Source organism: Lutra lutra, chromosome 18 (genome assembly GCF_902655055.1).
Source record: "Lutra lutra chromosome 18, mLutLut1.2, whole genome shotgun sequence".
Taxonomy (NCBI): domain Eukaryota; kingdom Metazoa; phylum Chordata; class Mammalia; order Carnivora; family Mustelidae; genus Lutra; species Lutra lutra.
The window spans coordinates 16,019,126-16,036,779 of NC_062295.1; the positions used below are offsets into that span (position 1 = coordinate 16,019,126).

Below are 17,654 nucleotides of genomic sequence, written 5' to 3' on the forward strand. Positions count from 1 at the left end.
GGGGGGAATGTAAGAGTATTACTCAATGTGATTAATCCTGACCATCTTTGGAAAATAAGATGGCTGTTACCCTGTTCTCTTCTAGTACAATAACCAGTGGGAAAGGCTAGTGAAGGCCCCTGCAACAACTAAGAAGAGCTCCAGTGACCTTAGAAGAGGGAAGCCATGAGGCTTAGTATCTGGATGAATGACAACTCTCTTTCCATCATGCCAAGGTATCTGACTCACAGCAGTGCTGCTACATCCTAGCTCACAGCCTATACTTTGCTTGGTTCCCCCATATGGCCAACTGTCTGTTGACTCTAGAGAGTAATCCTAAGACTGGAAGGCAAGGAATTTTTATATAACATTCTTCCAGTTCTCTAGTCCTTCAGAATCAGGGCTGTCCCTAAAACTGAGCAATGACCAAAGAGGCAAAAGGGAGACAATTAACAGATAAAGAACTGGGAGCAGTAGGGACCTTGGACTTGAAAGCAGAAGTGATGAGTTTTCTCATTTGGCACAGATGGTCTTTGAGAATCCCTTCATTTTTATTTAGAAGTCAAATCAAGATATCTATTGGGCTCTATGCTATATATAGTAATTGGAGAAGTGAGGAGGGCCCGAGACCCTTAGTCCCATGGCCAGCCCATAACAACCCTTCCCAACTCTGTGGTTGGGGTAATGGGATAAACTTCTCTCCACCACTTTCTCTGTTCATACTGATTTCACATATTGGCTAAGCGCATAGGCTCTGGGATCAGACAGCCTGGGTTCAAAATCAGTTCTCTCACTGAATGACTATGGGACCTTGTACTTAACCCTTCTAGGTCTCAGTTTTCTCATCTGTAAAATGGTGGCAGAGGGATTACTAACTGTGCATATTTCAAAAGACTACTATATGGTTTGAATGCAAACACATGCATGGTGCTTGGAGCCATACCTGGCAATAAGGCCTAAAGAAAAGTGGTTCTAACAGTTACTTTTACTGTTAGTCTGCTTGGTATTGGTTTTAACCCTATTTTACAGGTGTCATATGAATGAATGAGTACGAGAATGAATAGAAAAAATGAGTATGAGAATGAATAGAAAAAATGATTTAACAGTAGGTGAATGCATGCTGGGATGGTCCTACTTATAGCCCTCCCTATGGGAGGGGCAAACACCTCCTCTGCACAGCAGCCCTTATCAAGTGTACACATCTGTTACTGCCCATTAGATCATACCCCTACACTCCAACTCCCAGGATTCAAGTTCTCAGGATCCAAGTAAGACCATCTGGCCTACCTGTTGAATCTGATGAGCTCCTGCCTTAGGACGGTGTTCATGGATTCCTCATAGACTACAGGATACAACTTTACAACCACTTCCAGGTCAAAGTCATTGGGAAGCTTGGAGAGTATGTCCTGGGCCAGCTCTTCAATCACTTCCTTAAAGCACAGACAGTAGAGAAGTGAATGAGAAACAAGGCCTGTACATTGTGGTTTTGTGTGGGTAAATCTGAACCAATGGGCACTGGTCTTTTTAATCACAGTCTGTATGACCTTCCTGGGAGCTCTCCCACAGAAGCCAACTCTGCCTGGCAGAAAGGAGGGCCCTTACCTCTCTACCGGTCTTTGGGACGGCATCCCCTCTTGGCCCAGAAAGCAAAAGAGCAGAGCAATGAGAGCCCTCTTTTCACACCTGAAGCAAGGGCCTGAGGGTTAGGCAGGGATTCCTGCTCTGTCAGGTAGCCTCAGGGCAGAACTGAACCCTGCCAGCTCCTGTCTTTGAGGTCAGCTCTAGTAGAGCATCTCCCACAGCTCCCTCAGCCAGTGTCTCAGAACCAGTTCACAGTACAGATGGGACTCTTGCTCAGTGCCAGTGACAGGCCAGGACACCTGGGAAGGTAGTAGGCCATTCCTCAGGATTGAGCAAGAATAGTCCAGGGCAATGGAGTTGGCCAAGTGGAGAGGGGACAGGCCTACAAGAACAAGGAGTAGGACCAGGCTGTGAGAGAGGCAGAGACCTCCGGTGGATCTGAGAGGCTTGGAACATGCACTTCCTTCCCTCTCCTCTCTCCTATGAGGTGAATTTCCATCCCTAAACTGAGACCAAGCAGGCTGCTTTATCTTCCTACCTGTTATCACTTATGGCACTATGAGCCAAAGCAAGAGAAACCCACAGGTGAGAGGGCTTCAACATGGGTTAGCTCAGAAGGTGGAGAAGGGAAGGGAAGGACAGGAAAGAAGAGGGTGTGGCAGCGTCAGGAGATGGTGGTCCTGGGTCTGGCTCAGCCTGAGTTATGAAAGCTATGAAGCAGGTCTCTTCCTTTTACTGGGTTCGTTTCACCTCCTTCTGTAGACTGAGGATGGTGGACCAGGTCTTCACTTCATAAAGTGTGCACTAACTGGGAAAGGCACCCAAAATGATTGATTCTAGGTGTTTCCAGGACATGGAGCAAATCATGTTGAATCACATGATGAGAAAGTCACTCTCTTTCTGAGTTTCAGCCGCCTTTCTCTTTTCATTCTTCTCAAGGACAAAGTCTCAGACCAGTGCTAATTAAATGTGTTGTAACACTGGCTGAGCTTCCCCTTTCCACAAGGAGCCAGAGGGGCCTCAGCAACGTCATCTGCAAGGAATCTAATAACTTTCATTAGCTTTCATTTTCTTTTTTGTGGCTGTCATGACTTTATGGAAATGACACTGGGTTTCCATTTATGGCACTGATGAGCAGCTTTTAAATGAAATGTTTTTAAGCAAAAGAGATTTAGTTTTAAATATTATATATATGGAGTATAGATGATATATGGGTATAGCAATGAACCATGAGGAGTATCCGGAAACACTGGTGTTCTTCCAGCTCTGTATCTGAGGACTCTTAGCAGGAAGACTCAAGAACCCATGTCCTCACTCAGGGGTCTGCCAGACCTCCCCTCTTCTGCTTCCCTGGTCATCAGCCACAATCCTGTGTGACCACCAGGTGGAAAACTGCCTGGGAAACAGAATTAGGTCTCCTGCCCCACACCTGGTTACCTGAGGGGACTTGCCACTCCCTCCTGACTGCCTAGGGAGGGTCAGCAACACTCCTTGAAATAGCTGGTTGGTTTCCTGGTTGTCCTTGGTGATGTCAGCGTTCTCATGGAGGCCAAAGACTTCTGGGTGGGCTGTGATGGGTAGGTTCCTGAGATAGTCGATATAGGACTGGAAAGGAAATCTTCAATTGACACAAACCCAGGTTCCCTGGGGTCCCAGAGATCACTGAGGGATGGGCTGGACCTAACCCAAGCAAATCGCGCTGGGTTGGTAGCACACCTTCCCACCACCCCACACACCAACCACCCCCTCCAACCACACACACAGGGTAAACACCAAGCTCTTTCTCATATGGTTTTCTGGGGAGTGAAAATGAAGGCAGAGGTCTGAGTATCTCCCTTCCCACCCCTAGCTTCTCCTTATTTCCTCCTCATAGTTCTGGCTTTGCATTCAGACAGAGCTGGATTTGGATCCTAGCTCCACTGCAAACTAATTGTGTAAACTTGACCCCTAGTTTCCTTATTTGTAAATGGGAAGATAAGTGAGGTTACAGAGGAATGGGCCTTGGCATATAACAGGTATTCGATAAAAGAATTCCGTTCTATTCTTCCTGTTCTCATTCTTCCTTCCAGTTTTTCTGTCCTTCTCCTTTGACTATCTTTTGAACCTTTGTTTTCAAGTACCAATTTCCAGCCTATTTACTGCTAAACCCTCATCTTAGCCATCCTTCCCCTTAAACTCCCAACATCGACCCCACATTCTGAAAAGACCTTATCTATCAAATGCCTAGCTTTCATTAAACAGTAATAATGTCCCTCTTAGAGGATTTTTGGAATATTGAAAATAGCTTATGGACCTAAGTCAGAAAGCCCAAGGCTACCTCTGGGCCCTCCTTGCTTACACTGCAGCCCCGAGCCACATGAGGATTGCCGAGCCCCTCACCTGGTAGGGGCCATGAGGAGGGACATAGTAAATGTCTCCAGGAGCAAGACAGTAATGATCCTCCTCAATTTCCTTACAGTAGAACGTGGACAGAAGGGACAGCAGGAGACGCCTGTCTTTGTCATCAGTCACTCTGCCTCCGTAATTACATTCCCCTGGGGACAACCAACAGGAAGATGATGAGCCCAGGGAAGGTCATAATGAACTTGGTCATTAACCTAAAACAGGATTCTTCCAGCCAAGAAGCTCTGCTGAGAAACAGGGTTGCTGAAACCAATGCTCACCTTGGGATGACATCAGGTCTTTTTGGTATTATGTTTGCTACAAAAATAGTACATATTAACCATAGGAAAAATCAGGAAGCAGAAATAAACTGAGAGAAAAACAACACAATCACCAATAATTCCACCAGAGGTAATTACGAACATTTAGGTCTCTTCTTCATGTGTGCGTGTATGTGTGTATACGTATGTGAAAGGCATTACAGAAAGGTGGTTCAGGGCAAGCACTCTGGCATGAGATAGTCCTGGGTTCCAATTCCAGCAATTTCTCATCCATCAAGAAGCAGAGATAATTGCAGTATCCATTTACAAGGTTGTGGTTAATAAAGCTTATAAAACAATTAGCAAAATGCTTAGCACACAGAAAGCATTCAATTTATTATAGCTATTACAAATACATATATATATTAGAAAATTGAGATTATCCCATACATCCTGCTTTGGGATACTCTACCCACTTCATTAATATCATTCGCTGAGACTCAGGTTTCTACACTCAGATTTCTACAAAAAGAATTGGGTAATTCTTTGGAAGCCACATCAAGTCCTTCTCAGTAACCCCATGACACATTTTCTAGCTGGTCCAGATTCCACAGTATGTGGGTGCCACCTGGCATTTCGTAGTTATGGACAACACGCTAGTCTGCAGGGAGGAAACACATCTGTGTATGTAGTGTGTGTGACAGACGGGCTCACTTCCAATTCCAACCATTCCAGGAAGACGCAGGTCTACAGACAGGAAACAGGAAGTACGGCCCAAGTTTGGGGCCAGAGGCCTCAACTTCTCTTGGTTTTGGAAGTGTCTAAATGTCTGGCAGGAGGACCTGGGTGGTTCATTAGGGGAGAAGTAAAGGTCTAAAGGGAAGCTCATACTTCTTGAGTCATTTGAGCCTTGGCAGAAGCTATTTTACCTGTGGACTTTTCCAAGCCTTTAGCAAAGCTCAGTTTGAACATTACAGCTTGTCCTGGCTATAAACAAATTTTTAACCCACTGAGCCACCCAGGCGCCCCTATAAACAAGGTTTTGATAGCACTATATTAGATACAATAATCAAAATATGACATTAAAGAGACAGTGGTTTTTCCCTCACTGAAGTCAGTGTGGCAGAGCTGAGGGCTCCCAAGAGGGAACCCAACTGAAGGTTAATCTCAGGCACAGAGTCATGGGGCACTTCCTTATCAGTGAAATTTCCTGTAGGCTTTGAGTTTTATGTTTGTTTAGGAAGATGCACTTCTTGGGGCCCCTGTGTGGCTTAGTTGGATGGGTGTCTGCCTTAGCTCGGGTCATGATCCCAGGGTCCTGGGATCAAGCCCCACATTGGGCTCCCTGCTCAGCAGGAAGCCTGCTTCTCCTTCTCCCTCTGCCTGTGCACAACCGCCCCCCCACCCCCGCCAATGCCTGCTTGTGCTCTCTCTATCCCTCTGTCAAATGAATAAATAAAATCTTAAAAAAAAAAAAAAAAAGGAAGGTGCATTTCTTTATAGCTACTTATGTGTCTATTCTGGTAACAAGAGCGTAAGTTCCCACAGGCACCAGGATGTGTTTTATCTTTTCTAAGGTCTCTACTCTCCCTGCTAAAGGGCTGGGGGTATCAGATTAAGAGTGTATTGACTTTGGGCCATCTAATTTGATAACCACTATCCAAAAGATGAGACCTGTCTCTTTGATCAGTGTCAGTACACAGTTCTAATGATCATCTGTATCTGTTTTTTTTTTTCATTCCTGCCGCACATATAGGTGGCAGGGTCCCTTGCAGGGGGTAGGGTGTGGGAGAGGTGTTCGTGTGCATTTGATTCCTGGCATGAGCTCTTCAGTGCTATCCCTGTGGCAGTGACCACACACGTGGCATCAAGAGTCGGTGGAGCTTTTGCCAGCTGTGACCCTGAGAGATAATAGCAATGAGCCTAGACCCTTGCCGATTCACAATGGACATGTAAAGAGGGCGAGAAATGGACCTTTGATGTCTTACACCCTTGAGATGTGGGGACTGTTGATTATCTTAGCCTAACTAATCCATTCTGACTGGTACAGGGGTAAAGTGAGTATGCTCCAGCTGGCTGAAACCATGGAGGCGGGTCGTCTTACGAGTTGCAGACAGTCCCATACCAAGACCTTACCCCAGGGCAAGGACACATTCGTTCTGCTTTCTGAAGAAGAGCCTTGGCATGTGACTCTGAATGGCCTGAAATGCTAGGAATATGACTCAGTTCTTTAGAGAATGTCTAATAGCCACTGCATTTATGCTGTGTGCGTCACTTGGGATTTTGTTCAGGAGACAATGTGCTGAGTTAAGGTCTGTGTGACCTTTTACAACTGAACTTGATGATTACTATGAAGCAAGATTTCTCAGTCCTAGCACTATGAACATGTTGCCCTGGGTAGTTCTGTGTATGTATGTTGGGCAGGGGGGGGGTGCTGTTCCGTGCTTTGTAGGACACTGATGCATGGTTAGCAGCTCCCTTGGCCTCTACCCTGTGGTACCCCTATTTAGTGGTGACAGCCAACAATGTCTCCAGATGTCGCCAAATGTCCCCTCGGGGGTAAAAACGGCCCTTGGTTGAGAACCACTGCCCTCAGGCCTCAGTCTTGTCAGGCATAAAACGGGGTAACTAACGTGAGGCTCAGAAGTTGCTATGGAGACTGGGTGTGACGACTGCGTATAGAGAGCACCTGCCGCATGACTGGAGAAAGGATCCAGCCAAACCCCCGAACATACGGAGCTGAGGAAGGAACTTGTGTGTAATCTTGAAAATGCCCAGGGTTTCCTGCTGAGACGCATTTTGACCTCTGGCCATGGGATTGCACTCACTTAGCCTATCTATAGTTTATCTCCTCTCTTTGGGGTTATGTGATCTGTTCCTTGAGGGAAGCAACCAAGTCTTATACATTTACATTCTTCCATATTATGCACTAGTCTATATTGGGTGACTAATAAAAGGTCACGGATAGACTGTTTTTGTTTTGTTTTTAAAGGTTTTATTCATTTATTTGACATAGAGAGAGATCACAAGTAGGCAGAGAAGCAGGCAGAGAGAGAGGAGGAAGCAGGCTCCCCGCCGAGCAGAGAGCCCGATGCGGGACTCGATCCCAGGACCCTGAGATCATGACCTGAGCCGAAGGCAGAGGCCTAACCCACTGAGCCACCCAGGCGCCCCTCTGATAGACTGTTTTAATACAACACAGCAAGTGCCCTTTTCACCGGAGGGAACCTCTGTTGGGAGTGCTCTCCTTCTTCCTGCCCACTGCCTACCCTACTATCTTCTGCCCCTTATGAACTCATTCATCCCTCAAAACTCATCCTTTATGTCTTCATGAAGTTATCCATGATAATCCCCTACCCCCTCCCTGAGATTTAATCATTGTGCTACTTTTCTACTTTATAAATATTTCTCTTGTTGAACTTATCACTGTATTGTCTTTTATTTCTTTTTAAAAGCATTTTTTAAAAAAGATTTTATCTATTTACTTGAGAGAGAGAGACAGAGAGAGCCCGAGTGCAGGGAGGGGCAGAAGAAGGGGGAGAAACAGACTCCCTGCTAAGCAGAGAGCCCAATGTGTGGCTCGATTCCAGGACCCAAAGATCATGACCTGAGCTGGAGGCAGAGAGACACCCAACCGATGGAGCCACCCAGGTACCCTTCTTTTTTTTTTTTTTTTAATTTTATTTATTTGACAGACAGAGATCACAAGTAGGCAGAGAGACAGGCAGAGAGAGAGGAAGGGAAGGAGGCTCCCGGCCAAGCAGAGAGCCCGATGTGGGGCTCGATCCCAGGACCCTGGGATCATGACCTGAGCCAAAGGCAGAGGCTTTCACCCACTGAACCACCCAGGCGCCCCACCCTTCTTTATATATTTTTTTTTACTTTGCAGATTGTGAGCCACCTGAAGGTAGGAATTGTATCTTAGTTTTTTACAACATCTGGCATGGTGACCAGCATTAGTAAGAGCTCCATGTTTGTTGACTGACTGAATGAGTGAGTAAATAAATGGATAGATTTGGATCAGAAGAGCAGAAGGGTGGAGTACGATACTGGAGATTTGTAATTGTAAAGCCTCCTCCCATAAGTACCTGTCAGGTAAGTTAGAGCCTCAAATGGCACCTCCTTGTAGTCATTCAGAAACATCTGGATCTGCCGCATACTGATCCTCAGGTCAGACTCGTTGAACTCATAAGGAATATTCCAACCTGCACAAAGCATGGAAGAATCGGAGGCTTCAGTGCTGAGAGCTCATAATTTCCATTCCGACATCGAGATGTACAGTTAAGCATCATTACAGATCAGGAGCCTCTTTCAGCCCCATGAAGATCAAGCACCAGGCCAACTATTAGCCCTGACATTTACTGCCAACGTGGGAGCCATTTTGCCTGAGAAAACATCCATTCTAAAATCAATTTCCTTATGGATCTCCCCATTTGTTAAGGTAGATGTTAATATCGTGGGATTTGTGGAATGAGAATTACTCTCCCTGGCTGGAATACTGTGGTAATGCACAGAGTTCCAAAAATAACACTAAAGCATAGCCAGACAGCAGTATCTATGATTAGGCAACAGAACGAAGTCAGCTTTGAGAATTCCCTTCATTGTACTCATGGGAAAATGGGATGGCCGACCTTGAAGAAACTACTGCTTTTATTTTCAAGGGTATAGTGATAAATGCCCAGTGGGTCTGGGAAAGGGGCACAAATGCATGAACCAGCTGGGCATGGTGGGAGACAGAAGGGTAGTCGGATCTGTGCTCAACAGAGACCTTTAATTTCCTCCCAAACATTTACATTCAAATAAAGAAATGTAGAAAAATAATAAAATTCATGGTCTGGCACAGAAAACACAACTGGCCAGTTGGTTGCAAGCCAAACCGTTACATGGATTTTTGGAAATCTGATGTAGGTGGGAGAACAGTGGTGGGAGAACATGATGTATGAAACGCAGATGCAGGGGGAGTGTCCCCCCCCAAACTGTCTCATCCCTTCACCCCTCAGTGGAAGGGTCAGGATGGTAGAAGGAAAGAAGATGCTCAGAGAGAATCACCAAGAGGACAGTTTGCCTCCTTATCTAACCCAAAACAACAGCTGAAAATACATTTCAAGGCTTTTGAACAAAATCAGAGGCAGCCCAACCTTAAAACCATGTAGATGTCGAATCTGCATTTAGCAGTTTGATGTTCTGCTCTAACAGGAGTGTTAAGTTAATATAAAGTATTAAATTAAGTTAGGCCATGGAGAGGTTAAATGAATAATGAAATTTATTTTTATTTTTTCAAGAGGAAGCACAAAGGTCCCGGCTGTATTTCTCTCATTCTTACGCACATGTGTAGAGAACTACTTACAATGTCATAAATTAGCTGCAGACAACTCCCTGGAAAGTGGCTATTGTGCCTAAGATAGGCAAATGCCCATCAAAGGGAAAGGCCTCAAATCTTCTCAACAACCTATTACTTTGGTAACTAGGAGACCTCTGATTTTGGATCAGCTCTTTCCCTGACATTGATAGTGACCTGGTCTATGTAGGGGCTGCTGGATTTATCAAATAAAAGTACGGGACAGTCCATGAAATTTTAATTTCAGATAAACAAATCATGCTTATTCTAAGTATGTCCCAAATAGTCTGTGGAATGTACTTATACAGCATTTTACTGGCAACCCTGAGTATGAACTTGAACACACACCTGCATCTGTGTGTGATCTGTGCCCCAGCAGCCCAGGGGCACTGTCACCTCTTACCCAGGGGTCCGAAGTTTCTCCTCTCTTGAACAATGGCATGGAAGAAACAAAGGCCGAACAACAGCTTTTGCCACATGACTGCCTTTGTGCAGCTTTGGAAGAACACGGGGTCCGAGATGGGGTCATTGAGGTAGGAGCGCAAAAGGTTGGCCCGGAGCCCTTTGGGGGGCTCGTTGGTCATTTTGATCCCATTTTGGAGGATGCTGACTGGAAATTTCTCTGTTGGATAGCTGGTTAACCAGAGTCTGCAAGAAAAACAGACCTAAGCAGGTAGAGCGATACAAGAAGTTATACTGACAAACAGTAACAAAAAACAATAGCCCCCGTGTAATAAGCATACTAGATGTCAGACCCCATGCTAAAAATTTAATATGTGCCCTTCCTTCACTTCAACCCTCACAGCCACCCTGTGTGAAGGGATTAGCTATCACCTGGTACCACTGAAGAAATGGAGGCACGCAGAGGTCATGTGGGTTTTTCAAGGACACAATACCTAGAATCAACTGACATGGGATGCAACTCCAGAGGCCCTCTCTTAAATGCCATGCCACATTCCCCCCCTTGCTAGACTACCTGAGCATCTATGATGGCCAGATACTATCCCTGGAACCCCAGGAGTGGCCAGGAAGGCAGGAAAGAGGCCATGAACACATGGACTGAGGCCTTACGTCAGGAGGCAGTTATGTGGTGTTTCACTCATACCAGGCAAATCAATGCAATGTTAAAGCACAGTTTTGAAGTAGTTGCCAACTTGTAAAAATCGAGTTTTGTTTTTTTGTTTTTTTGTTTTTAATTCTAGATTCCCACCTTCCCTTGAAAATATTAGAAAATCTGATCACAAGGGGCCCGCCTTCCTGTATGGCAATAGTTGCTTGGTATTAGGCAGTCACTTCTCTAAAGGGCATGGGCTTCTGTGTGCCTGAATGGCTCAGTGGGTTAAGCCTCTGCCTTCGGCTCAGGTCATGATCTCAGGGTCCTGGGATCGAGTCCCGCATCGGGCTCTCTGCTCGGCGGGGAGCCTGCTTCCTCCTCTCTCTCTGCCTGCTTCTCTGCCTACTTGTGATCTCTCTCTCTCTCTGTGTCAAATAAATAAATAAAATCTTTAAAGGGCATAGGCTTCTAGTTCACCGCAGTCCCCATATCTCTCCATTGATGTCTGATAGCAAGGATGACAGCCTGTGATGACTGGTAGAGTACTGTGGGAACTGCAAGACTTCTTGTGCCTGTCCTCTCCACTCATGTGTGTTATATTCCTGCCTCCTGTAGGCACTTGAAGTATCAACTTTTGGGTTAGGACTGTAATATAGAAGAACTTAATAACAACATGAATAATTTTTGTTCATTGAGTGTGTCATTGATGGTAGTTAGTCAACTCATCATCCTGAACCAGGTAGAATTCCTGAAACTGATGGATTGCCCTCAAAATCTTCCATGAATTTTATATGAACCTTTCATGAATACAATAAGCTGTGGCCTAATCTGGCTTTGTAAATAAATACCAAACACCTTCCTGTTTTCGGGCAGAGATGACTAAAATGAAAATTACTAGCAAGTTTTGTGGCCTAGAACAGGAGTTGGCAAACTTTTCCTGTAAAAGATCAAAGAGTAAATATTGGAGGCTCTGCAGGCTATGTGGTCTTGGTCACAATGACTTGTAATGGGAAAGCAGTCACAGACAGTATATGAATGAGCATAGCCGTGTTTCAATAAAACTTTATTTGTGGACACTGAAATTTGAATTTCATTCAATTTTCATGTGTCATGAAATATTATTCTTTTTTCGATTTTTTTCCCATCATCTAAAAATATATAAAACTCTACTTAGTTTACAAGATACACAAAAACAGGTAGCAAGCTATATTTCGTCCACAAGCCATTGTTTGCTGACCCCTTGGCCTGGAGTAAGAGGACATTTGAGTTGGAAATGGCTTTGAAGTCTAGTTTATGCAAAAACCAAAGCCCAGTGTTGCTGGGGTTAAAGTTCAGAAAAAACAAGTAGCTGATTCTAATATTGATTAAAATTCTACAGAGCCCAAGAAATATAGGATAGAGCAGCCTGGACAATGGTGCCCACACTCCAGGTAAAAAAAAAAAAAACAACCCACATATTTTAAAAGTCAGATTTGCTGACATTGAATCTACCTTCCCAGACACATCTCATAATACATCCCCCAACAATGTCTCACAGCATATACCCCATAGTCACAAAATAACATCTCATACACATTTTTGCTTTTATAGATGCTGTCCCTTCTGCCTACAGTGTCCTTCCTAGTAAAGTCTTATTCATCTTTCAAAACCCCAGGCAACTGTCAGGCCTCCAGGCATTCCCCAACTTTCCCTTCCCTTTTCTGTGCTCCATGGCTCTTGTGCAAACAAGTCCAGTAGGTAGTGTATGGTGTCAACATCACTCATCTGTGGTCTGTCTTCCGCTAGACTAAGAGCTTCTTAAAAGCAGAACTGTGTTCACCTTCGCATGCCCAGCCACCAGCATGACATCTGCAGCTCAAGAAACAGGCCGTGGGGATTGGGTGGGGAGGACACCTCACCTGAATCTGATGTTGGTGCTTTCAGGAACAATCACCTCCTCACAGATCTTCTCCAGCATGGGCATCCAGCTCGTGGCCAGGTGGCAGTTCTGTAACACCACCCAGGTCCCATCTTTGATGGCAGTGTTGATCATTTTGGTAGCAATGGAGCCTTGGCCTTGGCCAAGGGAGATGGTCTGTGTTCTTGCACCTCCCATGCCAAGATCGTCAGCAAACTTCAGCAGGCCTGCATCCAGGAAGAAAAGGGGGCTTCTGAAAAAGGGCAGGCCAACTAAGACCATATTAACAACAACAACGCAGAAAAAAGGGTTGCATCAAAATTCTGGACATGGAGGGGCGCCTGGGTGGCTCAGTGGGTTAAAGCCTCTGCCTTCGGCTCAGGTCATGGTCCCAGGGTCCTGGGATCGAGCCCCACATCGGGCTCTCTGCTCAGCAGGGAGCCTGCTTCCTCCTCTCTCTCTCTCTCTCTCTGCCTGCCTCTCTGCCTACTTGCGATCTCTGTCTGTCAAATAAATAAATAAAATCTTAAAAAAAAAATTCTGGATATGGAAAGAAACTAACTGGCTCCTGTTGACAAAAAAAAAAAAAAAAAAAAAAGCCGCTCTATGTGGAAGTTTGGACTTTGGGTAAGAGGGTAAATGAAGCTACTGTTGATTCCTCTTTTGTTCTGAATACATAGACAGTCTTGATTTAAAAAAAAGTTACACATATCGGAAAAAAATTCAGAGTCTGAAAGAAAGAGAAATTCCCAGGTGCCAAAAATGAAGAGGGAACTCAAAACTAGAGAGGTGAGCACACAACCAAAGAACTAGAAACTGGGTTGTTACTAATGTATTTTACTAGAAAAATAGGTGTTTTTATAGTGAAATTTCAAGTAAGTCTCTTTCACTTCTCTCTTCCTCAGAAGCAGCCAATGTTACTAGCTCTTTGTGAATCTTTCCAGAGTATTTTATACATTTAAATGAATGCATATATATGATTATACTTATGAGAATTGTAGAAAACTACATTTGCTTCTCTCACTTAGATCTTTTCCGCATCAATACAGGCATACCTCAGAGATACTGAGGGTTTGGTTCCAAACCACCACAATAAAGCGAATATTGTAATAAAGTGAACAAATGATTTTTTTTAGATTCCCAGTGCATATAAAAGTTATGTATATGATATATGTTATCCATTAAGGGTGCAATAGCATTATGTCTAAAAAAAGTGCATTTTACCTTAACTTTATAATATTTTATTGCCAAAATATACTAACCATCATGTGAGCTTTCCGTAAGTTGTAATCACTGATCACAGATCACTATGACAAATATAGTAATAAAGAAAAAGTTTGAAATATGGTCAAGAATTACCCAAAGGTGACTCAGAGACATGAAGTGAGCAAATGTTGTTTGGAAAATGGCAACGATACTCTTTCTGCCACATTGGAGCCTGTGGAGTCTGCTGGGAACAGGACTCCCAAATCGACAAATGCATCTGGAAGGCTGTGGTCCAAGACCATTTTTCTTTGCAACCTGAGAGAGCAGACGGCTATTCTTAAAATTGGAGGTTTTTATGCTCAACATGAAACTGAATTCTGTCTAGGCAAGAGACGTGATTATGTGTATGAAGAACAACATAGTGACTCCTGGTGGCAAACCGAACAAAAATAGAGTAATGTGAGGAAAAGTAACCCGTGCTTATGGAAACAGTGGTACAGCTTGTGCCAAAATCCAAAGCAACTTTTCTGTTAAGCCACTGGCCACAGCATTGGGTGATGTTATACCCCTTAAGGATTTAAACTGACTGAAAAGTCAATAAAGGTGTAGATTTATCTTTATTCTTTTTTGTAAAGATTTTATTTATTTATTTGACAGAGAGAGAAAGTGCCCAAACAGGGAGAGCAGCAGGCAGAGGAAGAAGGAGACTATCCCTGTGCAAGAAGCCTGATGTGGGGCTTGATCCCAGGACCCTGGGACCTAAGGCAGATGCTTGACCAACTGAGCCACACCGGCGTTCCAATTTGTTCTCTTAAAAAAAAAAAGAAAAAGAAAAAGAGGGGTGCCTGGGTGGCTCAGTTAGTTAAGTGGTCCTAGGACCTCAGAATGTGGCTGTATTTGGAGATGGGTTTTGAAAGGGATAATTAAGTTAAAATGAGGTCATTATGTCAGGTCCTAATCCAATAAGATTTGGTGTCGTTATAAGAGAGGAGACTGGGACATAGATACACTCACAGAGAGAAAACTTTAATATAAAGATGCAGGGAGAAGCAGGCCACAGACAAGCCAATGAAAGAGGTCTCAGAAGAAACTAGCCCTGCCGACACCTTGATTTGGGATTTTTAGTCTCCAGAATTTGGAGAAAATAAATTTCTCTTGCTTAAACCACTGAGTCTTTGGTAGTTGTTATAGCAGTCCTAGCAGATCAATATAATCTCCGAAAAAGACCATGAAAGAAACACAGCTAACAAAATCATTAAAGAAGGACCACAAAGCATAATAAAATTCAGAGTTCTGTGGGGAAAAAAAAATACATGGATTTGGAATAAAACAAATAAAACTTCTGGAAATGGAAAGCACTGTCACTGAAGATAAAAACTTAAAGCACTGGTGAAAAGAACAAGGTAGGCACAGCCAGAAAGAGAATTAGTAAACAGTAAGGTCTGCAATCAATGATCCATCTGGTAGGACCCAGACAGTGGTTTCCAAATGCTACGGCCTCTGCGGAAAGAGTCCTTTGAGAAAGGCTTATGCAAACTCAGCCCGGCATACATGGTAATTCTATACAACAAGGAAGCTATAAAAAACTACTGAGATTATGTGAGAATTTTAGGCGTGAAGGAGCCCCCACAGTCTGGGGACTAAATGACTTGAGAATCAGGAAGCTTGATAAATAATAAAACACTGCCATGTTTGAAACACCCACTACGTCAAAATCTATGCACTCAAGAGGAGCCTGGGTAGCTCAGTCAGTTGAGCGTCTAACTCTTGATTTGCCTTGGGTCATGATCTCAGGGCTGTGAGATCAAGCCCCACGGCTGGCTCTGACCTTAGCAGAGTCTGTTTCTCTCTCTCTGTCCCTCTCTCTCTCAAATAAATAAATTTCTTTTAAAAAAAAAATCTATACGTTCACAATGATGCAAAGAAAATCTTAACAGCTTAAATAACTTTGCAGGTGACCAGGGCACCAATTCACTAACCCGAAAGCTGAGAAATCAAGGGAATGAACTAAACGTCTATTCTGCCGGTCCTTTTTGAACTATAGTCCAAGTAAACCAAAGAGTTGACAAAGGAAAATTCTTCTTAGTAGGAGAGTTCCAGCTAATAAATGTGGAAGGAGTGATAGAATTAAAATACCGTTTTTCAGCCCCTAATGAAATAAGGGATCTGGGGAACGATTTTGTTAAGGCCGCTAAAAATCATCAGGTCAAAACATACTGGAATCACATGGAAGCTTATAAAGCACAATGCCTGGGCCTCATTCACAAAGATTTTAATTTAATTGGTTGCGGGCATGGCCTGCACCTGGAGCTTTTTCTTAAAGCCCTCCCAGGTGATGCCCATGAGCAGCCAAGATTAAGAACCATCATCACATTAAGTGTGAGCCAGATGGGGAACTGTACGAGGGAAACGCAATGGGGAGGCAGATCGCACTGACAATGCCTGAGTCCCCTGATCAATCTCAATCAGGAAAGGAAAGACAACCAGATAGCAGGTGCTTCCTAGTGTGAGGCACTGTGAGGGACACAGTAGCCACGAGGTCTCCTGGGAAGTTATCCAAGCTGAATCTGATCAGGCCTCTAGCACAGACAGACAGGAATATGCAACATAGGGCTTTGGATGTAACCGGCTTGTCAACATTTTACAGAACAAACCCTGACCTTTCTTCCATTTGTCTTCTTTTTTTTTTTTTTAAGATTTATTTATTTATTTATTTGAAAGACAGAGATCACAAGTAGGCAGAGAGACAGGCAGAGAGAGAGGAGGAAGCAGGCTCACCGCTGAGCAGAGAGCCTGATGCGGGGCTCGATCCCAGGACCCTGGGATCATGACCTGAGCCGAAGGCAGAGGCTTAACCCACTGAGCCACCCAGGTGCCCCTCCATTTGTCTTCTTTACCTTTCCTGGTTTCCCCTCATTTCTCTTGTTTAAATCTGTCACGTGAGGGATACGGGAAAAAACAAAGCTACTAGAGAGGGGCCATGAATTGATCTTTGACAACTGGATGGTGGTACGGGAAAGGGGAGAGGGTACCAGTTTATTTCAGCTTGCTCCTCTGACTTCCCCTGTGGGGCAGGGGTGCTGACCCAGAGGTATCTGGGTCGGGGCAGGTGTCAAACTCCCCAGCTTCCACAGCAGAATGGCAAGCTTTGTCATTTGCCTTTCTGGTCCTCTTTCATCATTTAGCAAGAGACAAAACTAAAGCTTTGAGACCCAACAGGACAGAAAACTAATCTATTCCTGTCAACAACTCATACCTGTTCATATGCAATAATTGGTTTCTGGAAAGATATGCAAACTGGTAATAATGGTTACTTCTGGAAGGAAGATGTACCTTTCACTCTGCACGATGGTTTCTCAACCTCAGCACTACTAACACCTGGTGCCATTTGGGGATAATCCTTTGTTGTGAGGGACTGTCCTGTGCAGTAGACGGTTAGCAGCATCCTCAGTTTCAATCTACCAAACTGTAGTAACACCCCCTAGTTGTGACAAAAAAAAAAAAAATGTTTCCCCACTTTGCCAAATGTCCCTGGAGGGGAGAAAATGGTACCGGTTGAGCCACAGTTCTATACTTTTCTGCAATGCTTTTTTTTTTTTCTCTCAACTATACAAAGTTATGCACAGTATTAATTATCCAAAGGAATTTACTTTAAAAATCAAAAGAAAAGCCTAACTGGGAGAAGCAATAGTCAGAGAAAATGATTTAAGACAAAGATGATAAACTCACAGCCAGCAGGCTTAAAACTAGACCTGATCTGGTCCTCACAATTTTTAGGAAAAAATTTGAATGAGTTATCAAGATGTAAAAATGGGTGATTTCCATATTTCTGATTTCTCTTGAAAAATCAGATGATCTGGCCATCCTGAGCTCACATTATCAACACAAAGCTTGGGAGCTGAGCAGCTGCTGCTTCCTTTGTGGGGGTGGGGGGGTGGGGTGGGGTGGGGAGGAGAA

At 44.1% G+C, this 17,654-nt stretch overlaps 1 protein-coding gene across 2 annotated transcripts in view; it reads right to left on the reverse strand.

Moving 5' to 3' along the window:
• The window catches only part of DNAH3 (dynein axonemal heavy chain 3), a 175,063-nt gene that overhangs the window by 4,506 nt on the left and 152,903 nt on the right, over positions 1 to 17,654 (reverse strand). For both annotated transcript variants that reach the window (XM_047714390.1, XM_047714392.1), the window contains 6 exons: positions 12,493 to 12,718; positions 9,944 to 10,188; positions 8,291 to 8,407; positions 3,940 to 4,094; positions 2,998 to 3,165; positions 1,267 to 1,409 (listed from right to left, as the gene is read on the reverse strand). In XM_047714390.1, the coding sequence (XP_047570346.1) occupies positions 1,267 to 1,409; positions 2,998 to 3,165; positions 3,940 to 4,094; positions 8,291 to 8,407; positions 9,944 to 10,188; positions 12,493 to 12,718 (1,054 nt within the window). The remainder of the gene's footprint in view (positions 1 to 1,266; positions 1,410 to 2,997; positions 3,166 to 3,939; positions 4,095 to 8,290; positions 8,408 to 9,943; positions 10,189 to 12,492; positions 12,719 to 17,654) is intronic.